At 46.3% G+C, this 18,198-nt stretch overlaps 1 protein-coding gene across 1 annotated transcript in view; it reads left to right on the forward strand.

Annotated features, from left to right (window-relative positions):
- The window catches only part of ETV3 (ETS variant transcription factor 3), a 38,277-nt gene extending 20,280 nt beyond the window's left edge, over positions 1-17,997 (forward strand). The window contains exons 3-5 of the mRNA XM_060758232.2: positions 1,189-1,426; positions 3,802-3,917; positions 14,840-17,997. Of these exons, the coding sequence (XP_060614215.2) occupies positions 1,189-1,426; positions 3,802-3,917; positions 14,840-16,050 (1,565 nt within the window). The 3' untranslated portion in view covers positions 16,051-17,997. The remainder of the gene's footprint in view (positions 1-1,188; positions 1,427-3,801; positions 3,918-14,839) is intronic.
- The last annotated feature ends 201 nt before the right edge of the window (positions 17,998-18,198 follow it).

The following is an 18,198-nucleotide window of genomic DNA, read 5'->3' on the forward strand; positions in this document are numbered from 1 at the left end:
ACTCTGGGGGTTGGTGCTCATCTCCATTTCTAAGCCGAAGAGCCGGCGTTGTCCATAGACACCTCCAAGGTCTTGTGGCCAGCATGACTGCATGGAGCGCTGTTACCTTCCCGCCTGAGCAGTACCTATTTAATAATGATATTGTGCCATGCTAATAGTATAATCTATTGTATGTATACATATCTTGTAAGCCGCTCTGAGTCCCCTTCAGGGTGAGAAGGGTGGCATATAAATGCCGTAAATAAATATATAAATACCGATCTACTCGCATTTGCATGTTTTTCTTTTTTTAAAGTTTTTTTTATTGTGTAATACATAGAAACATACCATCTTTGAAATTAACATTCAAAATACCAGTATTTTCCCCAATCCCACCACCACCACAACCCCCCCCCCCCTCCCATGTCCTTCTGACATTTGCATGTTTTCCAACTGCTAGGTTGGCAGTGGCTGGGGTTAACAGCGGGAGCTCACGCCCCTCCTGGATTCGAACCTGCGACATTTCAGTCAGCAAGTTCAGCAGCTCAGTGCTTTAACCCACTGCGCCACCGGGGGCTCCTTAATAAATGTAATAATAATAATAATAATAATAATAATAATAATAAATAAAGTAATACATGTAATAAAATAATAATAGAGTAAAATAATGAAAATGTCATAATAATGAAAAGAGTAAAATAATAATATAATAATAAATAGAGTAAAATAATATGTAATAAAAATAATAATAGAGAAAATAATGTAAATGAAATAATAATAAATAGAGTAAAATAATAAGTGTAAAGGGGAAGCAGGAGATGGGAAGAAGTGTCTCAGGCAAGGCTGTGATTTCCCCACGCGGTGTGTCCCGTGCACACAACCCACGTTGTGGGAAGGTGCTTGGCTTGCCTCCCCCCACATCCCCATTGCTTCCATTATCACTATGGGGGACAACAAGCGTCACGTCTATGCAAGGCTCTTACATACAGAACACCTCCCACCTTGATCCAATCCTCCACTTTTTTGGTTTTTGGCTTTGTGCTCAAGGATACATTTTTGTGGCTGAAAATGAACAGATGGTGGGTAGGTTATTTCCACGGCTCTTGCGTCATTAGTTCTTATTATGGGATGCATTTCTGTTATAGGAATGTTCAGAACGTGTTTCTCAGCAACATCTAATTTTTTTTTCTGTTGCCTTTGGCTCTTCAGGCTATCACTTCCCGGACTGGGCCTACAAGACTGAATCCAGCCCAGGCTCCCGGCAAATCCAGCTCTGGCACTTCATCCTGGAGCTGCTGCAGAAGGAGGAGTTCCGGCACGTCATTGCCTGGCAACAGGGCGAATACGGGGAGTTTGTCATCAAAGACCCCGACGAAGTGGCCCGGCTGTGGGGCCGGCGGAAATGCAAGCCCCAAATGAACTACGACAAGCTGAGTCGGGCCCTCAGGTGATGATAATAACAGTAATAATAGAGTAAAATAATAAATGTAATAATAATGATAAATAGAGTAAAATAATACATGTAATAAAAAGGAAAATTGAGTAAAATAATTTGTAAGCCTTTGTAAGCCACATCGAGTCCTTCGGGAGATGCTAGCGGGGTACAAATAAAGTTAATAATAATAATAATAAATAGAATAAAACAATACATGTAATAAAAAATAATAGAGTAAAATAATAAATGTAATAATAATGATAGAGTAAAGTAATAAATGTAATAAAAATAATAATAGAGTAAAATAATGTAAATGTTATAATCTATATAAATAGAAATGTAATGAACTCAAAAACCACTGGACGAATTGACACCAAATTTGGACACAATACACCTATCACGTCAACGAGTGACCATCACTCATAAGAACACTGAAAAACACAGCGGAAGAGACTTAAAAAGCCAAAAATGAAAAAATACATTTAAATGCATGTGCAAAACCACATATATACACATATACGCAAATATATACAAACATATATATACGCACACAAAACACATATACACAGACTGAGCCACAGCAATGCGTGGCAGGGGGCGGCTAGTAATATTAATAAATATAGTAATATAATCTATATAAATAAAAATGTAATGTTCGTTTGTGGTATTCACAGAACTCAAAAACTCCTGGATGAATTGGCACCAAATTTGGACACGATACACCTAACAACCCAATGTATGTCCTTCACTCAAAAAAAATGATTTTGTCATTTGGGAGTTATAGTTGCTGGGATTTATAGTTCACCTACAATCAAAGAGCATTCTGAACCCCACCAACGATTGATTTGAACCAAACTTGGCACACAGAACTCCCATGACCAACAGAAAATACTGGAAGGGTTTGGTGGGCAGTGTCCTTTGGTTTTGGAGTTGTAGTTCACCTACATCCAGAGAGCACTGTGGACTCAAACAATGATGGATCTGGACAAAACTCTCCACGAATACTCAATATGCCCAAATGTGAACACTGGTGGAGTTTGGGGGAAATAGAATCTTGACATTTGGGAGTTGTTGTTGCTGGGATTTATAATTCACCTACAATCGAAAAGCATTCTGAACTCCACCAACGTTAGAATTGGGCCAAACCTCCCACACAGAACCCCCATGAGGGCCACGGCAACACGGCAAATAATGATAGAGTAAAATAATGTAAATTTCAGGAGGTTCGAATCCGGGGAGAGGCGGATGAGCTCCCTCTATCAGTTCTAGCTCCTCATGCGGAGACATGAGAGATGCCTCCCACAAGGATGATAAAACATCAAATCATCCAGGCATCCCCTGGGCAATGTCCTTGCAGCCGGCCAATTATCTCACACCAGAAGCGACTTGCAGTTTCTCAGGTCACTCCTGACACGACAAAGTCATAATAAATAGTCAAAAATAATAATAATAATAATAATAATAATAATAATAATAACAAGAACAACAGAGTAATAATCATAGGTGGGTCCAATGGTAATTGGCACACTGGGTGCCATTCTAAAAGATCTCAGCCGGCATTTGGAAACAGCAAACATTGACAAAATCACGATCTGTCAACTGCAAAAGGTCACCTGACTTGGATCTGTGTGCGTCTTTCGAAAATACATCACACAGTCCCTGATGCTTGGGAAATGTTCGACTTTTTGTGATAGAAATCCAGCATATATATCTCATTTGCTGTGGCATACTGTGTTTGTGTATCAGTAAAATAACAGAGTAAAATAATAAATAACTTTGACTCAAGTATAAGCCGAGGGGAGCTTTTTCAGCCTCAAAAAGGACCTGAAAAACTCGACTTATACTCGAGTATGTACGGTACTTGGATTACTAAGAGGCAATCTGCAATGCCAGTAGGATAGGTGTTGTAACATGGCCTCCAGGCTCAACATTAGGAGCTTGCTTGCTGTCATTATTCACCTGACCCATGTTGCACAACTCTGGGCAGCTGTCATATTCTTCAATGTCGCTTAGCCTTCCACTCTTCCAACAGGGCCACGAGGGCCACCTTCCTTGACTTTGACTTTTGGGAAACTGTGTCTGGCAGGCGGTTGCCCTCTGATCCTTCTGTGGCGGCAGAGAGTGAAACAAACAAGGAAGCAAGGGCCAAGATTTGCATAAGGAAGGAAGGAAGCCAGGAAATCATTTCTGCAGAGGCCTTAATTGAACCCAAGGTTCTTCCCTGGGATTCCACCATTGTCCTGGAGAGGCAAATGGTATATCTGGTCTGACCGGCCAGGAGGAAGATGGTGTCTACATACATCACTCTCAGACTCAGTGTGGGCTGTTTTAGATGTTCTGTGTCAAATAAGGGTGTGTATTCACTTCCTTTTCCATTCTTTTGGCAGATACTATTACAACAAGAGAATCCTCCACAAGACAAAAGGGAAGAGGTTCACCTACAAGTTCAACTTCAATAAGCTGGTGATGCCCAATTACCCCTTCATTAATATCCGGCCTACCGGTGAGCAGGAAGCGGGTTCTCTCTGGTTTGATGTTTTGGGGCAGTTGGGGGCAGGAGGGACTGGGACACCTGCACTGCCATTGTTTATATCAGGGGTCCACAAACTTTTTAAACAGAGGGCCAGGTCACAGTCCCTCAAACTGTTGGAGGGCCGGATTATAATTTGAAAAAAAACGAATGAATTCCTATGCACAATGCACATATATTATTTGTAGTGCAAAAAAACCTCTTTAGAACAATACAATAATTAAAATGAAGAACAATTTTAACAAATATAAATGTATTAGTATTTCATTGGGAAGTGTGGGCCTGCTTTTGGCTGATGAGATAGGATTGTTGTTGTTGTGTGCTTTCAAGTCATTTGAGACGTAAGTTGACCCTGAGTGAGGGCCAGGTAAATAACCTTGGAGGGCCGTATTTGGCCCCCGGGCCGTAGTTTAAGGACCCCTGGTTTATATGCTTGTCATGGAGAAATCATAGTGGTGCAGTGGGTTAAACCAATGAGCTTGTTGACCGAAAGGTCACCGGTTCAAATCCGGGGAGCGGCGTGAGCTTCTGCCAACCTAGCAGTTTGAAAACATGCAAATGTGAGTAGATCAATAGGTACTGTTCCAGTGGGAAGGTAAGGGTGCTTCATGCAGTCATGCCAGCCACATGACGTTGGAGGTGTCTACGGACAACGCCGGTCTTTAAAAAAACACAATACAGCGAGTCCGCGTAAAGCGAACCGCGAAATAGCAAGGGAACACTTGAATGGCCTTGCAGCTTCAAAACCTGTCTGCTTCCTGCCTGGGAAAATACATTGTTGGGAGTTGTCCTCTGGCTCTGATTGATGTCTGGAATTCCCCTGTTTAGTGTTGCTCTTCATTTACTGTCCCGATTTTAGAGTTGTTTAATACAGTAGAGTCTCGCTTATCCAACCCTGGACATCATTCCACAGATAGATAAACCTCACTTGCCTAGTTTCCAACAGACCTCACAACCTCTGAGGATGCTTACAATAGATGTGGGTGAAATGTCAGGAGAGAATGATTCTAGAACATGGCCATACAGCTACAACAACCCATTTAACAATAATTATTTATTTATTTACTTTGCTTATATACCGCTGTATCTCAAGCCCGAAGGCGACTCACGGCGGTTCACAAACAGTAAAAACAGTAGAAACAGCAGTGGTTCCATGCAACATATAACAATTGACTTAACACATTATCCATAAATTACCAATAAGCAATTACAGTGCACAATTATTACGAAAAACAACCGTACCCAATCTTCTCATCATCCAAGCGTAGTCCAGGTTCGTCGTCCATTGTTCCATTCCTATGTTCCATTACCAGATTGCACTAAATTACTCAAAAGCCTGCACAAACATCCAGGTCTTCACCTTTTTGCGGAATACCATTAGATATGGTGCTAGTCTAATGTCCGTAGGAAGGGCGTTCCACAGCCGAGGAGCCACCACAATAAGCCTCCACAGACCCGGCAGAGCGGTGGCAAAGCGGTGGTCAGAGGCATGGTGGGGAAGGCCTGCCTCCCTGGCCTCCAAAGACCCTGGAAGTGCAGAGGGCAGAGGCGTGGGAGGCATGGGTAATAGGCTTGGTTGATCAAGAAAAAAATTGGTTCTAAACTCATTTTGTATCTAGGAGGCGCCCGCATTTCTAATCTGAGAGGATTTCCGAAATTTCAAAATTTCGATATTTACAAAATTTCGTAATGGCGGACGCGATTGCGCAATATGTGAAAAAAACCTCCATACGGGACAGGGGGAACTTCTGAAGCTTCCCTCTCCCTCTGTTGTTGACTTTTGGTGTGATAAAACTAACAACAACTATATATATTATATTATATTATCAAAAAACTGTCCCAATCCCATAGCACGTCCAAGCATGAGGAAAGCAGCAGAGCAAAGGTGGCCGGCAGGAAGGGAGAGAGAAAGAGGAAATTCATCGCTTAAGCTGGGGTAAATGCGCAGCTTGCTACCGGGGAGGGAAGAGAAACTGCGAGATTGTAAAACTTGCACCAGACATATGAAAATAATTACGAAAATTGGAAAAATTGTTTCGATTCTTAGTTACTCCTCCCGCTATTCCTGCATGGCTCGATATTGGATCGAAAGCTAATTTAAATACGAATTCATAACGAGTTTAGAAACTAATGAACACGATCAACCAAGCCTAATGGGTAAAGAAGCGCAGGTTTAAAAAAATCAGCACTGTTGTTGTTGTTCATTCGTTCAGTCGTCTCCGACTCTTCGTGACCTCATGGATCAGCCCACGCCAGAGCTCCCTGTCGGCCGTCACCACCCCCAGCTCCTTCAAGGTCAGTCCAGTCACTTCAAGGATGCCATCCATCCATCTTGCCCTTGGTCGGCCCCTCTTCCTTTTGCCTTCCACTTTCCCCAGCATCATTCCCTTCTCTAGGCTTTGCTGTCTTCTCATGATGTGGCCAAAGGACTTCCACTTTGTCTCTAGTCTCCTTCCCTCCAGTGAGCAGTCGGGCTTTATTTCCTGGAGGATGGACTGGTTGGATCTTCTCGCAGTCCAAGGCACTCTCAGCACTTTCCTCCAACACCACAGCTCAAAAACATCTCTCTTCCTTCGCTCAGCCTTCCCGAAGGTCCAGCTCTCACATCCGTAGGTGACTACAGGGAAGACCATGGCTTTGACTAGGCAATGGATCTTTGTTGCCAGTCTGATGTCTCTGCTCTTTACTATTTTATCAAGACTGGACATTGCTCTCCTCCCAAGAAGGAAGCGTCTTCTGATTTCCTGGCCACAGTCTGCATCTGCAGTCATCTTTGCGCCTAGAAATACAAAGTCTGTCACGGCCTCCACATTTTCTCCCTCTATTTCCCAGTTGCCAATCATTCTTGTTGCCATAATCTTGGTTTTTTTGACGTTTAGCTGCAACCTGGCTTTTGCGCTTTCTTCTTTCACCTTGATTAGAAGGCTCCTCAGCTCCTCCTCGCTTTCGGCCATCAGAGTGGTGTCATCTGCATATCTGAGGTTGTTAATGTTTCTTCCAGCAATTTTCACCCCAGTTTTGCATTCCTCAAGCCCCGCACATCCTCGCATGATGTGTTCTGCATACAAGTTAAAGAGGTTGGGTGAGAGGATGCAGCCTTGCCGGACGCCTTTCCCAATCTTGAACCAGTCTGTTGTTCCGTGGTCAATTCTGGCTGTTGCTCCTTGGTCCTTGTACAGATTCCTCAGGAGAGAGGGAAGGGGGCTTGGGATGCCCATCCCACCAAGAACTTGCCACCATTTATTATGATCCACGCAGTGAAAGGCTTTAGAATAGTCAATGAAGCAGAAGTAGATGTTTTTCTGAAACTCCCTGCCTTTCTCCATTCTCCAGCATCGGGTTATTGGCAATCTGGTCTCTGGTTCCTCTGCCTTTTCTAAACCCAGCTTGAACGTCTGGCAACTCTCGCTCCATGTCTTGCTGGAGTCTTCCTTGCAGGATCTTGAGCATTCCCTTCCTGGCATGAGAAATAAGGGCCACTGTATGGAAGTTTGAGCAGTCTTTCGCATTTCCCTTTTTTGGTATGGGGATATAAGTTGATTTTTTCCAGTCTGATGGCCAGTCTTGTGTTTTCCATATTTGCTGGCAAATGGCATGCATCACCTTGACAGCATCATCTTTTAAGATTTTAAACAGTTCAGCTGGGATCCCGTCGTCTCCTGCTGCCTTGTTGTTAGCAATGCTAACAACAAGGGCACAGCACAGTAGGGACGCTATATTAATTTTAATATTTATACATTATGCTAAAATAATGTATAAACATTAAAATTAGTATAGCGTCCCTATTTTGCGGATTTTCACCTGTTGCGGGTGGTCCTGGAACGCAACACCTGCGATAAGTGAGGGAACACTGTATATATGTGTGGAATGCCCAGGGTGGGAGAAAGAACTCTTTTCTGTTTGAGGTACGTATGAATGTTTCCATTGGCCACCTTGATCAACATTTAATGCCCTGGCCGTTTCAGGTGTTGCCTGCTCCTCTTTGGGCTCCTCTTGTAGCTGTCATGAAGCCCCCTGTTTTTGCACCTCCCTGAGCGTTCCTTGTTGGGTTTTTAATCCCATTTCTTAGCCTGTTTGTCTGGGGATTGCTTTTCTTCCTTATCAAGAAGGGTCCCTTTGACAGGCAGCTGTATTCCTCATGGACAACCGGCCTTTGTGGCTTGGTTGCATCCACTTTGGACTTGTGGGTTGAAGTGGAACACAAAAGGAAGTTCAACAGTGACAAATGCAAGATACTCCACTTTGGCAGAAAAAATGAAATGCAAAGATACAGAATGGGGGACGCCTGGCTCGAGAGCAGTACGTGTGAAAAAGAATGTGGCGCAGCTGGCTGGCTGTCAGCTGCATTAAGATCACTCTGACCAAAAGGTCATGAGTTTGAAGCCAGCCCGGGTTGGAGTGGGTTTCCAACCAATTGTGTGTAGCCTGTTGTTGACCCTTGCAGACGACACCAAATTGGGAGGGATAGCCAATAGTCCAGAGGACAGGAGCAGAATTCAAAACGATCTTGACTGATTAGAGAGATGGGCCAAAACTAACAAAATGAAGTTCAACAGTGACAAATGCAAGATACTCCACTTTGGCAGAAAAAATGAAATGCAAAGATACAGAATGGGGGACAATGCCTGGCTCGAGAGCAGTATGTGTGAAAAAGATTGTGGCGCAGCTGGCTGGCTGTCAGCTGCATTAAGATCACTCTGACCAAAAGGTCATGAGTTCGAAGCCAGCCCGGGTTGGAGTGGGTTTCCAACCAATTGTGTGTAGACTGTTGTCGACCCTTGCAGACGACACCAAATTGGGAGGGATAGCCAATAGTCCAGAGGACAGGAGCAGAATTCAAAACGATCTTGACAGATTAGAGAGATGGGCCAAAACTAACAAAATGAAGTTCAACAGTGACAAATGCAAGATACTCCACTTTGGCAGAAAAAATGAAATGCAAAGATACAGAATGGGGGACGCCTGGCTCGAGAGCAGTACGTGTGAAAAAGATCTTGGAGTCCTCGTGGACAACAAGTTAAACATGAGCCAACAATGTGATGTGGCGGCAAAAAAAGCCAATGGGATTTTGGCCTGCATCAATAGGAGCAGAGTGTCTAGATCTAGGGAAGTCATGCCACCCCTTTATTCTGCTTTGGTTAGACCACATCTGGAATATTGTGTCCAATTCTGGGCACCACAATTCAAGAGAGATATTCAGGACTGACCTTGACGGAGCTGGGGGTGGTAACGGCCGACAGGGAGCTCTGGCGTAGGCTGGTCCATGAGGTCACGAAGAGTCGGAGACGACTGAACGAATGAACAACAACAACATTGACAAGCTGGAATGTGTCCAGAGGAGGGCGACTAAAATGATCAAGGGTCTGGAGAACAAGCCCTATGAGGAGCGGCTTAGGGAACTGGGCATGTTTAGCCTGAAGAAGAGAAGGCTGAGAGGAGATATGATAGCCATGTATAAATATGTGAGAGGAAGCCACAGGCAGGAGGGAGCAAGCTTGTTTTCTGCTTCCTTGGAGACTAGGACGCAGAACAATGGCTTCAAACTACAAGAGAGGAGATTCCATCTGAACATGAGGAAGAACTTCCTGACTGTGAGAGCCGTTCAGCAGTGGAACTCTCTGCCCCGGAGTGTGGTGGAGGCTCCTTCTTTGGAAGCTTTTAAACAGAGGCTGGATGGCCATTTGTCAGGGGTGATTTGAATGCAATATTCCTGCTTCTTGGCAGAATGGGGTTAGACTGGATGGCCCATGAGGTCTCTTCCAACTCTTTGATTCTACAACAGAGCTAGGGCTTCTGCCAGGGACGGGATGTCTCGGAGGAACAAGTCTGGGCAATGCCTGCCTGCCGTTGCTCACCCAGGTGGCTTTCTTCCTCTCGGACACACCCTGCCTTCCCAGAGGCTGCCTTTGAACGGAGGTGCTGGTGGAAACTGCAGAGTCCTGAGAGGCGGCTCTAAGGCACCTTCTCTTTCCTCTCACCTGGGGAGGGCGAGGGAGACTTGACGTATCCAAACAATAGTCAGGCTGGCAAGGACGAGAGAGCCAGAAACAAACCGGTTTTTCAAAGGTGGAGGTGGAAGGAGCCGGAGTGGCATTTCCTCTTCAGGTGCCATGTGCCGCTTGCCCTTTGTGGCACGCAATGTGGGTGGGAAGCCAGTGGACCTTTCACACACAGCCTCATACAGAAACTGGCTCCGTCGTGCTTTGTCCTGTATCTGAGAATCTCCTGATACTTGTTTGTTTGTTTTGTGTATGCTTGTTTATTTATTTACCACTAGCCGTCCCCTGCCACTCGTTGTTGTGGCCCACATCGGGGTTCTTTTTTGAGTGAAGGACATACATTGGGTTGTTAGGTATCTTGTGTCCAAATTTGGTGTCAATTCGTCCAGTGGTTTTTGAGTTCTGTTAATCCCACAAACGAACATTACATTTTTATTTATATACACTAGCCATCCCATGCCATGTGTTGCTGTGGCCCACATGGGGGTTCAGTGTGGGAGGTTTGGCCCAATTCTATTGTTGGTGGAGTTCAGAATACTCTGTGATTGTAGGTGAACTATAAATCCCAGTAACTACAACTCCCACATGTCAAGATTATACTTTTCCCCAAACTCCACCAGTGTCCACATTTGGGCATATTGAGTATTCATGTAGAATTTGGTCCAGATCCATCATTGTTTGGGTCCACAGTGATCTCTGGATGTAGGTGAACTACAACTCCCAAGCCAAAGGTCACTGCCCACCAAGCCCTTCCAGTATTTTCTGTTGGTCATGGGAGAACTGTGTGCCAAGTTTGGTTCCATTCCATTGTTGGTGGGGTTCAGAATGCTCTTCGATTGTAGGTGAACTAAAAATCCCAGCAACTACAACTCCCAAATAACAAAATCAAATTTTTTGAGTGAAGGACATACATTGGGTTGTTAGTTGTCTTGTGTCCAGATTTGGTGTCAATTCATCCAGTGGTTTTTGAGTTCTGTGAATAGCACAAACAAACATTACATTTTAATTTATATAGATTCTAGTCCGATTCCACATGCCTACAGTCCAAAAGCCTGGCCCCAGAACCATGATTTCAATTTCTTCAGGAGGGATGAAGCCAGTCTTATCTCGCTGGGAAGCAAGTTCCACATGCGGGGGGCTGTCACCAAGAAGGCCCTGTCTCTCACCGTGCTAAATGCATTTGCGAAGCTGGTAGGACTGAGAGTAGGGCCTCCCCGGATGATCTTAAACTGCGAGGCGGGACATAGAGGGAGATAGTTTCGGACAAGTAAGCTGGGCCAGAAACGTATATATATATTGTCCCTACTTTATGGATAATAATAATAATAATAATAATAATAATAATAATAATACTTTATATATACCCCATCACCGCAAGGGACTCGGAGCAGCTTACATGAGGCCAAGCCCAACAACACATCAATAATATTGTGTCCAATTCTGGGCACCATAATTCAAGAGAGATATTGACAAGCTGGAATGTGTCCAGAGGAGGGCGACTAAAATGATCAAGGGTCTGGAGAACAAGCCCTATGAGGAGAGGCTTAAAGAGCTGGGCATGTTTAGCCTGAAGAAGAGAAGGCTGAGAGGAGACACGATGAGGGTCATGTATAAATATGTGAGAGGAAGCCACAGGGAGGAGGGAGCAAGCTTGTTTTGCTGGAGGGAGTCTCACGCCAGCAAGTCCCTTCAAGGGCCAGACTACCTGTCTGAACTTATCTTCTGCCACGAACCATCACAAAGTTTAAGATCTTCAGGAGAGGCCCTGCTCTCGATCCCACTACTATCCCACTACTATAGGGCTTGTTCTCCAGACCCTTGATCATTTTAGTATCCAGAGGAGGGCGACTAAAATGATCAAGGGTCTGGAGAACAAGCCCTATGAGGAGCGACTCAGGGAACTGGGCATGTTTAGCCTGAAGAAGAGAAGGCTGAGAGGAGACATGATAGCCATGTATAAATATGTGAGAGGAAGCCACAGGGAGGAGGAGGGAGCAAGCTTGTTTTCTGCTTCCTTGGAGACTAGGACGCAAGAGAACAATGGCTTCAAACTACAAGAGAGGAGATTCCATCTGAACATGAGGAAGAACTTCCTGACTGTGAGAGCTGTTCAACAGTGGAACTCTCTGCCCCGGAGTGTGGTGGAGGCTCCTTCTTTGGAAGCTTTTAAACAGAGGCTGGATGGCCATCTGTCAGGGGTGATTTGAATGCAATATTCCTGCTTCTTGGCAGGGGGTTGGACTGGATGGCCCATGAGGTCTCTTCCAACTCTTTGATTCTATTATTCTATGATTCTATGAGAGGAGATTCCATCTGAACACGAGGAAGAACTTCCTGACTGTGAGAGCCGTTCAGCAGTGGAACTCTCTGCCCTGGAGTGTGGTGGAGGCTCCTTCTTTGGAAGCTTTTAAACAGAGGCTGGATGGCCATCTATCACGGGTGATTTGAATGCAATATTCCTGCTTCTTGGCAGAATGGGGTTGGAATGGATGGCCCATGAGATCTCTTCCAACTCTTTGATTCTATGATTCTATAAAAACAACAAGCAATAAGCAAATAAACAATACAATTAATATAACTCACATATAGACAAAACACGTAGAGATTAAAAAACCTATGGCCAGGCCAAATGTAGTAGTTAAAACTTTAAAAATAAATGCTGGACGTGAACAGAGGTGTATCTAGTAGGAGGGTTTTAAACGAGAAGTAGGGGTAGCAACCCAACGGGTAATTAAAGTGCTACTCAGGATATTTTGCGGGGGATTGTGTCCTTTATTCAGGGAAGGCACACTTTTTGCGGGTGGTCCTGGAACGTAACACCCGCGATAAGTGAGGGAACACTGTACATAGAATCATAGAATCAAAGAGTTGGAAGAGACCTCATGGGCCATCCAGTCCAACCCCATTCTGCCAAGAAGCAGGAATATTGCATTCAAATCACCCCTGACAAATGGCCATCCAGCCTCTGCTTAAAAGCTTCCAAAGAAGGAGCCTCCACCACACTCCGGGGCAGAGAGTTCCACTGCTGAACGGCTCTCACAGTCAGGAAGTTTGTTTATTTATTTATTTATTTACTTTATTTGTATATCGCACTCTCTCAGCCTGTAGGCGACTCAGTGCGGTTTACAACCAAACCAATATAAAAAGTGAACAACATTAGCAATTAAAACAGTAACTAAGGCAACTACATCAATATAACAATACATCAATATAACATCAATACATCCATATAACTAATCCATCACGTCTCATCAGTAAAATCATAATCCGATCTCCTCGTCCATTGTTCCAAGTTCCAAGATCAATCAATTAATTGCACTACTTAATTAAACGCCTGTTCAAAGAGCCAGGTCTTCACTCTTCTCCTGAATGTCAGCAGGGAGGGGGCCAATCTAATATCTGCGGGAAGGGCGTTCCACAGCCGAGTGGCCACCACTGAGAAGTTCTTCCTCATGTTCAGATGGAATCTCCTCTCTTGTAGTTTGAAGCCATTGTTTCGCATCCTAGTCTCCATGGAAGCAGAAAACAAGCTTGCTCCCTCCTCCCTGTGGCTTCCTCTCACATATTTATACATGGCTATCATATCCCCTCTCAGCCTTCTCTTCTTCAGGCTAAACATGCCCAGCTCCTTAAGCCGCTCCTCATAGGGCTTGTTCTCCAGACCCTTGATCATTTTAGTCACCCTCCTCTGGACACATTCCAGCTCGTCAATATCCCCCTTGAATTGTGGTGCCCAGAATTGGACACAATATTCCAGCTGTGGTCTAGCCAAAGCAGAATAGAGGGGTAGCATTACTTCCCTAGATCTAGACACTAGGCTCCTATTGATGCAGGCCAAAATCCCATTGGCTTTTTTTGCCGCCGCATCACATTGTTGGCTCATGTTTAACTTGTTGTCCATGAGGATTCCAAGATCTTTTTCACATGTACTGCTCTCTTCTTCAGGCTAAACATGCCCAGCTCCTTTAGCCGCTCCTCATAGGGCTTGTTCTCCAGACCCTTGATCATTTTAGTCACCCTCCTCTGGACACATTCCAGCTTGTCAATATCCCTCTTGAATTGTGGTGTCCAGAATTGGACACAATATTCCAGCTGTGGTCTAGCCAAAGCAGAATAGATCCGCCTAGTCAAAGCCATGGTCTTCCCTGTAGTCACCTACGGATGTGAGAGCTGGACCTTAGGGAAGGCTGAGCGAAGGAAGAGAGATGCTTTTGAGCTGTGGTGTTGGAGGAAAGTTCTGAGAGTGCCTTGGGCTGCGAGAAGATCCAACCAGTCCATCCTCCAGGAAATAAAGCCCGACTGCTCACTGGAGGAAAAGATACTAGAGACAAAGTTGAAGTACTTTGGCCACATCATGAGGAGACAGGAAAGCCTAGAGAAGACAATTATGCTGGGGAAGGTGGAAGGCAAAAGGAAGAGGGGCCGAACAAGGGCAAGATGGATGGATGACATCCTTGAAGTGACTGGACTGACCTTGAGGGAGCTGGGGGTGGTGACGGCCGACAGGGAGCTCTGGCGTGGGCTCGTCCATGAGGTCACGAAGAGTCGGAGACGACTGAACGATTGAACAACAACAACAATTACTTCCCTAGATCTAGACACTAGGCTCCTATTGATGCAGGCCAAAATCCCATTGGCTTTTTTTGCCGCCACATCACATTGTTGGCTCATGTTTAACTTGTTGTCCATGAGGATTCCAAGATCTTTTTCACATGTACTGCTCTCTTCTTCAGGCTAAAGATGCCCAGTTCCCTAAGCCGCTCCTCATAGGGCTTGTTCTCCAGACCTTTTATCATTTTAGTCGCTCTCCTCTGGACACATTCCAGCTTGTCAATATCTTTCTTGAGTTGTGGTTTGATTTGATTTGTTGTTCTTTTTCTTCCTCCTCGTTCCCAGGGGTCGTCCCGCAGAGCGCTCCTCCTGTCCCCACGGCGTCTTCCCGCTTCCACTTCCCTCCTCTGGACAGCCACTCTCCCACTGAAGAGTCCCACCACGGCCGTTTCCCCGGCAGGCCCCTGGTGCCCCCGCCTGGCACGGAAGGTCTCAATAACGGCGCCCTCGGCGAGAAGTCATCCCCGGTGCCCGAACTGGATAGCGGCTCCCCGGACTGGCGTCACGGCGTGGACCCGCTGGCCTCTCGCAACTCCTCCTCTGCTGCTGCCGCCGCCGCCTTGGGTGGTGTTGCCCCCCAGAAGCGTAAGCCGGACTTGGTGCTTCCTCTCTTTGGCCGGTCGGGGATGTACCCCGACCCGCACAGCCCGTTCGCCGTCTCCCCGCTCCCGTCGCGCGGAGGGATCCTGAACGTCCCGATCTCGCCCGCCTTGTCCCTGACGCCCACCTTCTTCTCCTACAGCCCCTCCCCCGGCATGAGCCCCTTTGCGCCCGCTGGGGGCAGCTGCTTCTCCTTCAACCCCGAGGAGATGAAGCACTACCTCCACTCCCAGGCTTGCTCGGTGTTCAACTACCACCTGAGCCCCAGGACCTTCCCTCGCTACCCGGGCTTGTTTATGCCGCCCTTCCCATGCCCCCCGGCACCTCCGGAGGATCAGGCCCCCTTTCCCATCAAGCTGCAGCCTCCGCCGGTCGGGCGCAAGAACCGCGAGAGGCCGGAGAGCGGGCCCAGGGCTTCTCAGCCTCCTCCGGCATCACCCCCGCAGATTAAGACGGAGCCTGTCTCTGACCCGGAGCTGGAGAGCAGAGAGTCCCCAAAGAGAGACCAAGTGGGGCGGGAGGAAAGCGACAATGCAGCCAAGACCCCCAATTATCAGGAACGGGAGAAAGAGGCTCTCTTTGCCAGGCCGGTGACCCCGACGTGGGTTGCAGTGTCGCCATCCCCTAGTCAGGCCATCACCCCGGCTGTTGAAAAGCCGAAGCAAGAGGAAGGGGTGGGTGACAGAGCAGGACCCCCGGAATCCGTGGGGGAGGCACCGGCCCCGGAAAAGAGGGAGGATGCCCTGATGCCCCCCAAGCTGCGCCTGAAGCGCCGCTGGAATGGTGACCGGCAGGCAGAGGTCTCCGAGGAGGGTCCCGGCAGGCACCCCATCTGGGGCAGCCGCCTGGACACCCCTCATATCCTCCTGGCCCCCAAAGCTGCCATGGATACTTAGACTTGTGGGGTCCCGTCACAAGGTTGGCCTGGGCTGGGGTCCGGATGGTGACGACAACAATGAGGGCTGGAATGGTTTGCTGAATTCTAGGCATTTTTTTTTTTTTACGGGAAGGGGTTTGCTTTGTGCGTGTGTGTGTATGCGTGTGCGCATGTTAATTGCAGGTAAAATGCAGTCCGCCATGTTTTGGGGGTACTGGGGCGGGAAGTTACAAAAGTCCGAAACACCCCCACACTTCCACCCTATCCCCATTTTTTTTTCCTATAGCATTTTATAGAAGCAAGAATCTGCCTGAATGTATATAAATTGTGTTGTTGGAAGGCTTTCGTGGCTGGAATCACTGGGTTGCTGTGAGTTTTCTGGGCTGTATGGGTGTGTTCCAGAAGCATTCTCTCCTGACGTTTCACCTACATCTATAGCAGGCATCCTCAGAGGTTGGGAGGTCTGTTGGAAACTAGGCAAGTGGGGTTTATAGACCTGGAATAATGTCCAGGGTGGGAGAAAGAACTCTTGTCTGTTGGCCACCTTGATTAGCATTGAAGGTGAATCCAGACCCTAAAATGATCAAGGGTCTGGAGAACAAGCCCTATGAGGAGCGGCTTAGGGAACTGGGCATGTTTAGCCTGAAGAAGAGAAGGCTGAGAGGAGATATGATAGCCATGTATCACCTTCGAATTGAATTCACCTTCGAATTGAATTCACCTTCGAAGCCCAGCTGATTCCAGCCTGGGGGAATCCTTTGTTGGGAGGTGTTAGCTGGCCCTGACTGTTTCATGTCAGAAATTCCCCTGCTGTATGAGTGTTCCTTTTTATTTACTGTCCTAATTTTAGACTTTTTAAATACTGATAAAAGTCTAAAAAGTTCTGTGTGCCAAGTTTGGTTCAATTCCATCGTTGGTGGAGTTGAGAATACTCTTTGATTGTAGGTAAACTATAAATCCCAGCAACTTGGGCGTATCAGGTGTTTGTGGGATTTATATATCTGTGGAATGTTCAGGAAACACCTCAAGACTGACAGGTTGCAGGTTCGAATCCGGGGAGAGGTGGATGAGCTCCCTCTATCAGCTCCAGCTCCTCATGCGGGGACATGAGAGAAGCCTCCCACAAGGATGATAAAAATATCAAAAATGTCCTTGCAGACGGCCAATTCTTTCACACCAGAAGCGACTTGCAGTTTCTCAGGTTGCTCCTGACACGACAAAAAACAAACAAACAAACCTCCCAACAAAGGATTCTCCCAGGCAGTAAGCAGCCAGACAGGCTATTCAATGCTAATCAAGGTGGCCAATTCCAACAATCACACTTGCCTAAAGCAGGCAAGAGTTCTTTCTCCCACCCAGAACATTCCAGAGATATAGTTTCCAGCAGATCTCACAACCGCAGAGGATACCACCTTGATTAGCATTCAATAGCAAAGCCTGGCTGCTTCCTGCTTGGAGGGAATCCTTTATTGGGAAGTGTTAGCTGGCACTGATTGTGTCATATCAGGATTTCCCCTGTTTTGTTAGTGTTCCTCTTTAAAATCAGGACTGTAAATAAAGAGCAACACTCAAAAAACAAGGCACTTCCAGACATGAAACAATCACTTCCTGTTTTTGTTTTTTGTCGTGTCAGGAGCAACTTGAGAAACTGCAACTCGCTTCTGGTGTGAGAGAATTGGCCGACTGCAAGGACTTTGCCCAGGGGATGCCTGGATGATTTGATTTTTTTTTTATCCTTGTGGGAGGCATCTCTCATGTCATAGAATCATAGAATCAAAGAGTTGGAAGAGACCTCATGGGCCATCCAGTCCAACCCCATTCTGCCAAGAAGCAGGAATATTGCATTCAAATCACCCCTGACAAATGGCCATCCAGCCTCTGCTTAAAAGCTTCCAAAGAAGGAGCCTCCCCCACACTCCGGGGCAGAGAGTTCCACTGCTGAACGGCTCTCACAGTCAGGAAGTTCTTCCTAATGTTCAGATGGAATCTCCTCTCTTGTAGTTTGAAGCCATTGTTCCGCGTGTTAGTCTCCAGGGCAGCAGAAAACAAGCTTGCTCCCTCCTCCCTGTGGCTTCCTCTCACATATTTATACATGGCTATCATATCTCCTCTCAGCCTTCTCTTCTTCAGGCTAAACATGCCCAGTTCCCTAAGCCGCTCCTCATAG

Source organism: Anolis sagrei, chromosome 12 (genome assembly GCF_037176765.1).
Source record: "Anolis sagrei isolate rAnoSag1 chromosome 12, rAnoSag1.mat, whole genome shotgun sequence".
NCBI lineage: Eukaryota > Metazoa > Chordata > Lepidosauria > Squamata > Dactyloidae > Anolis > Anolis sagrei.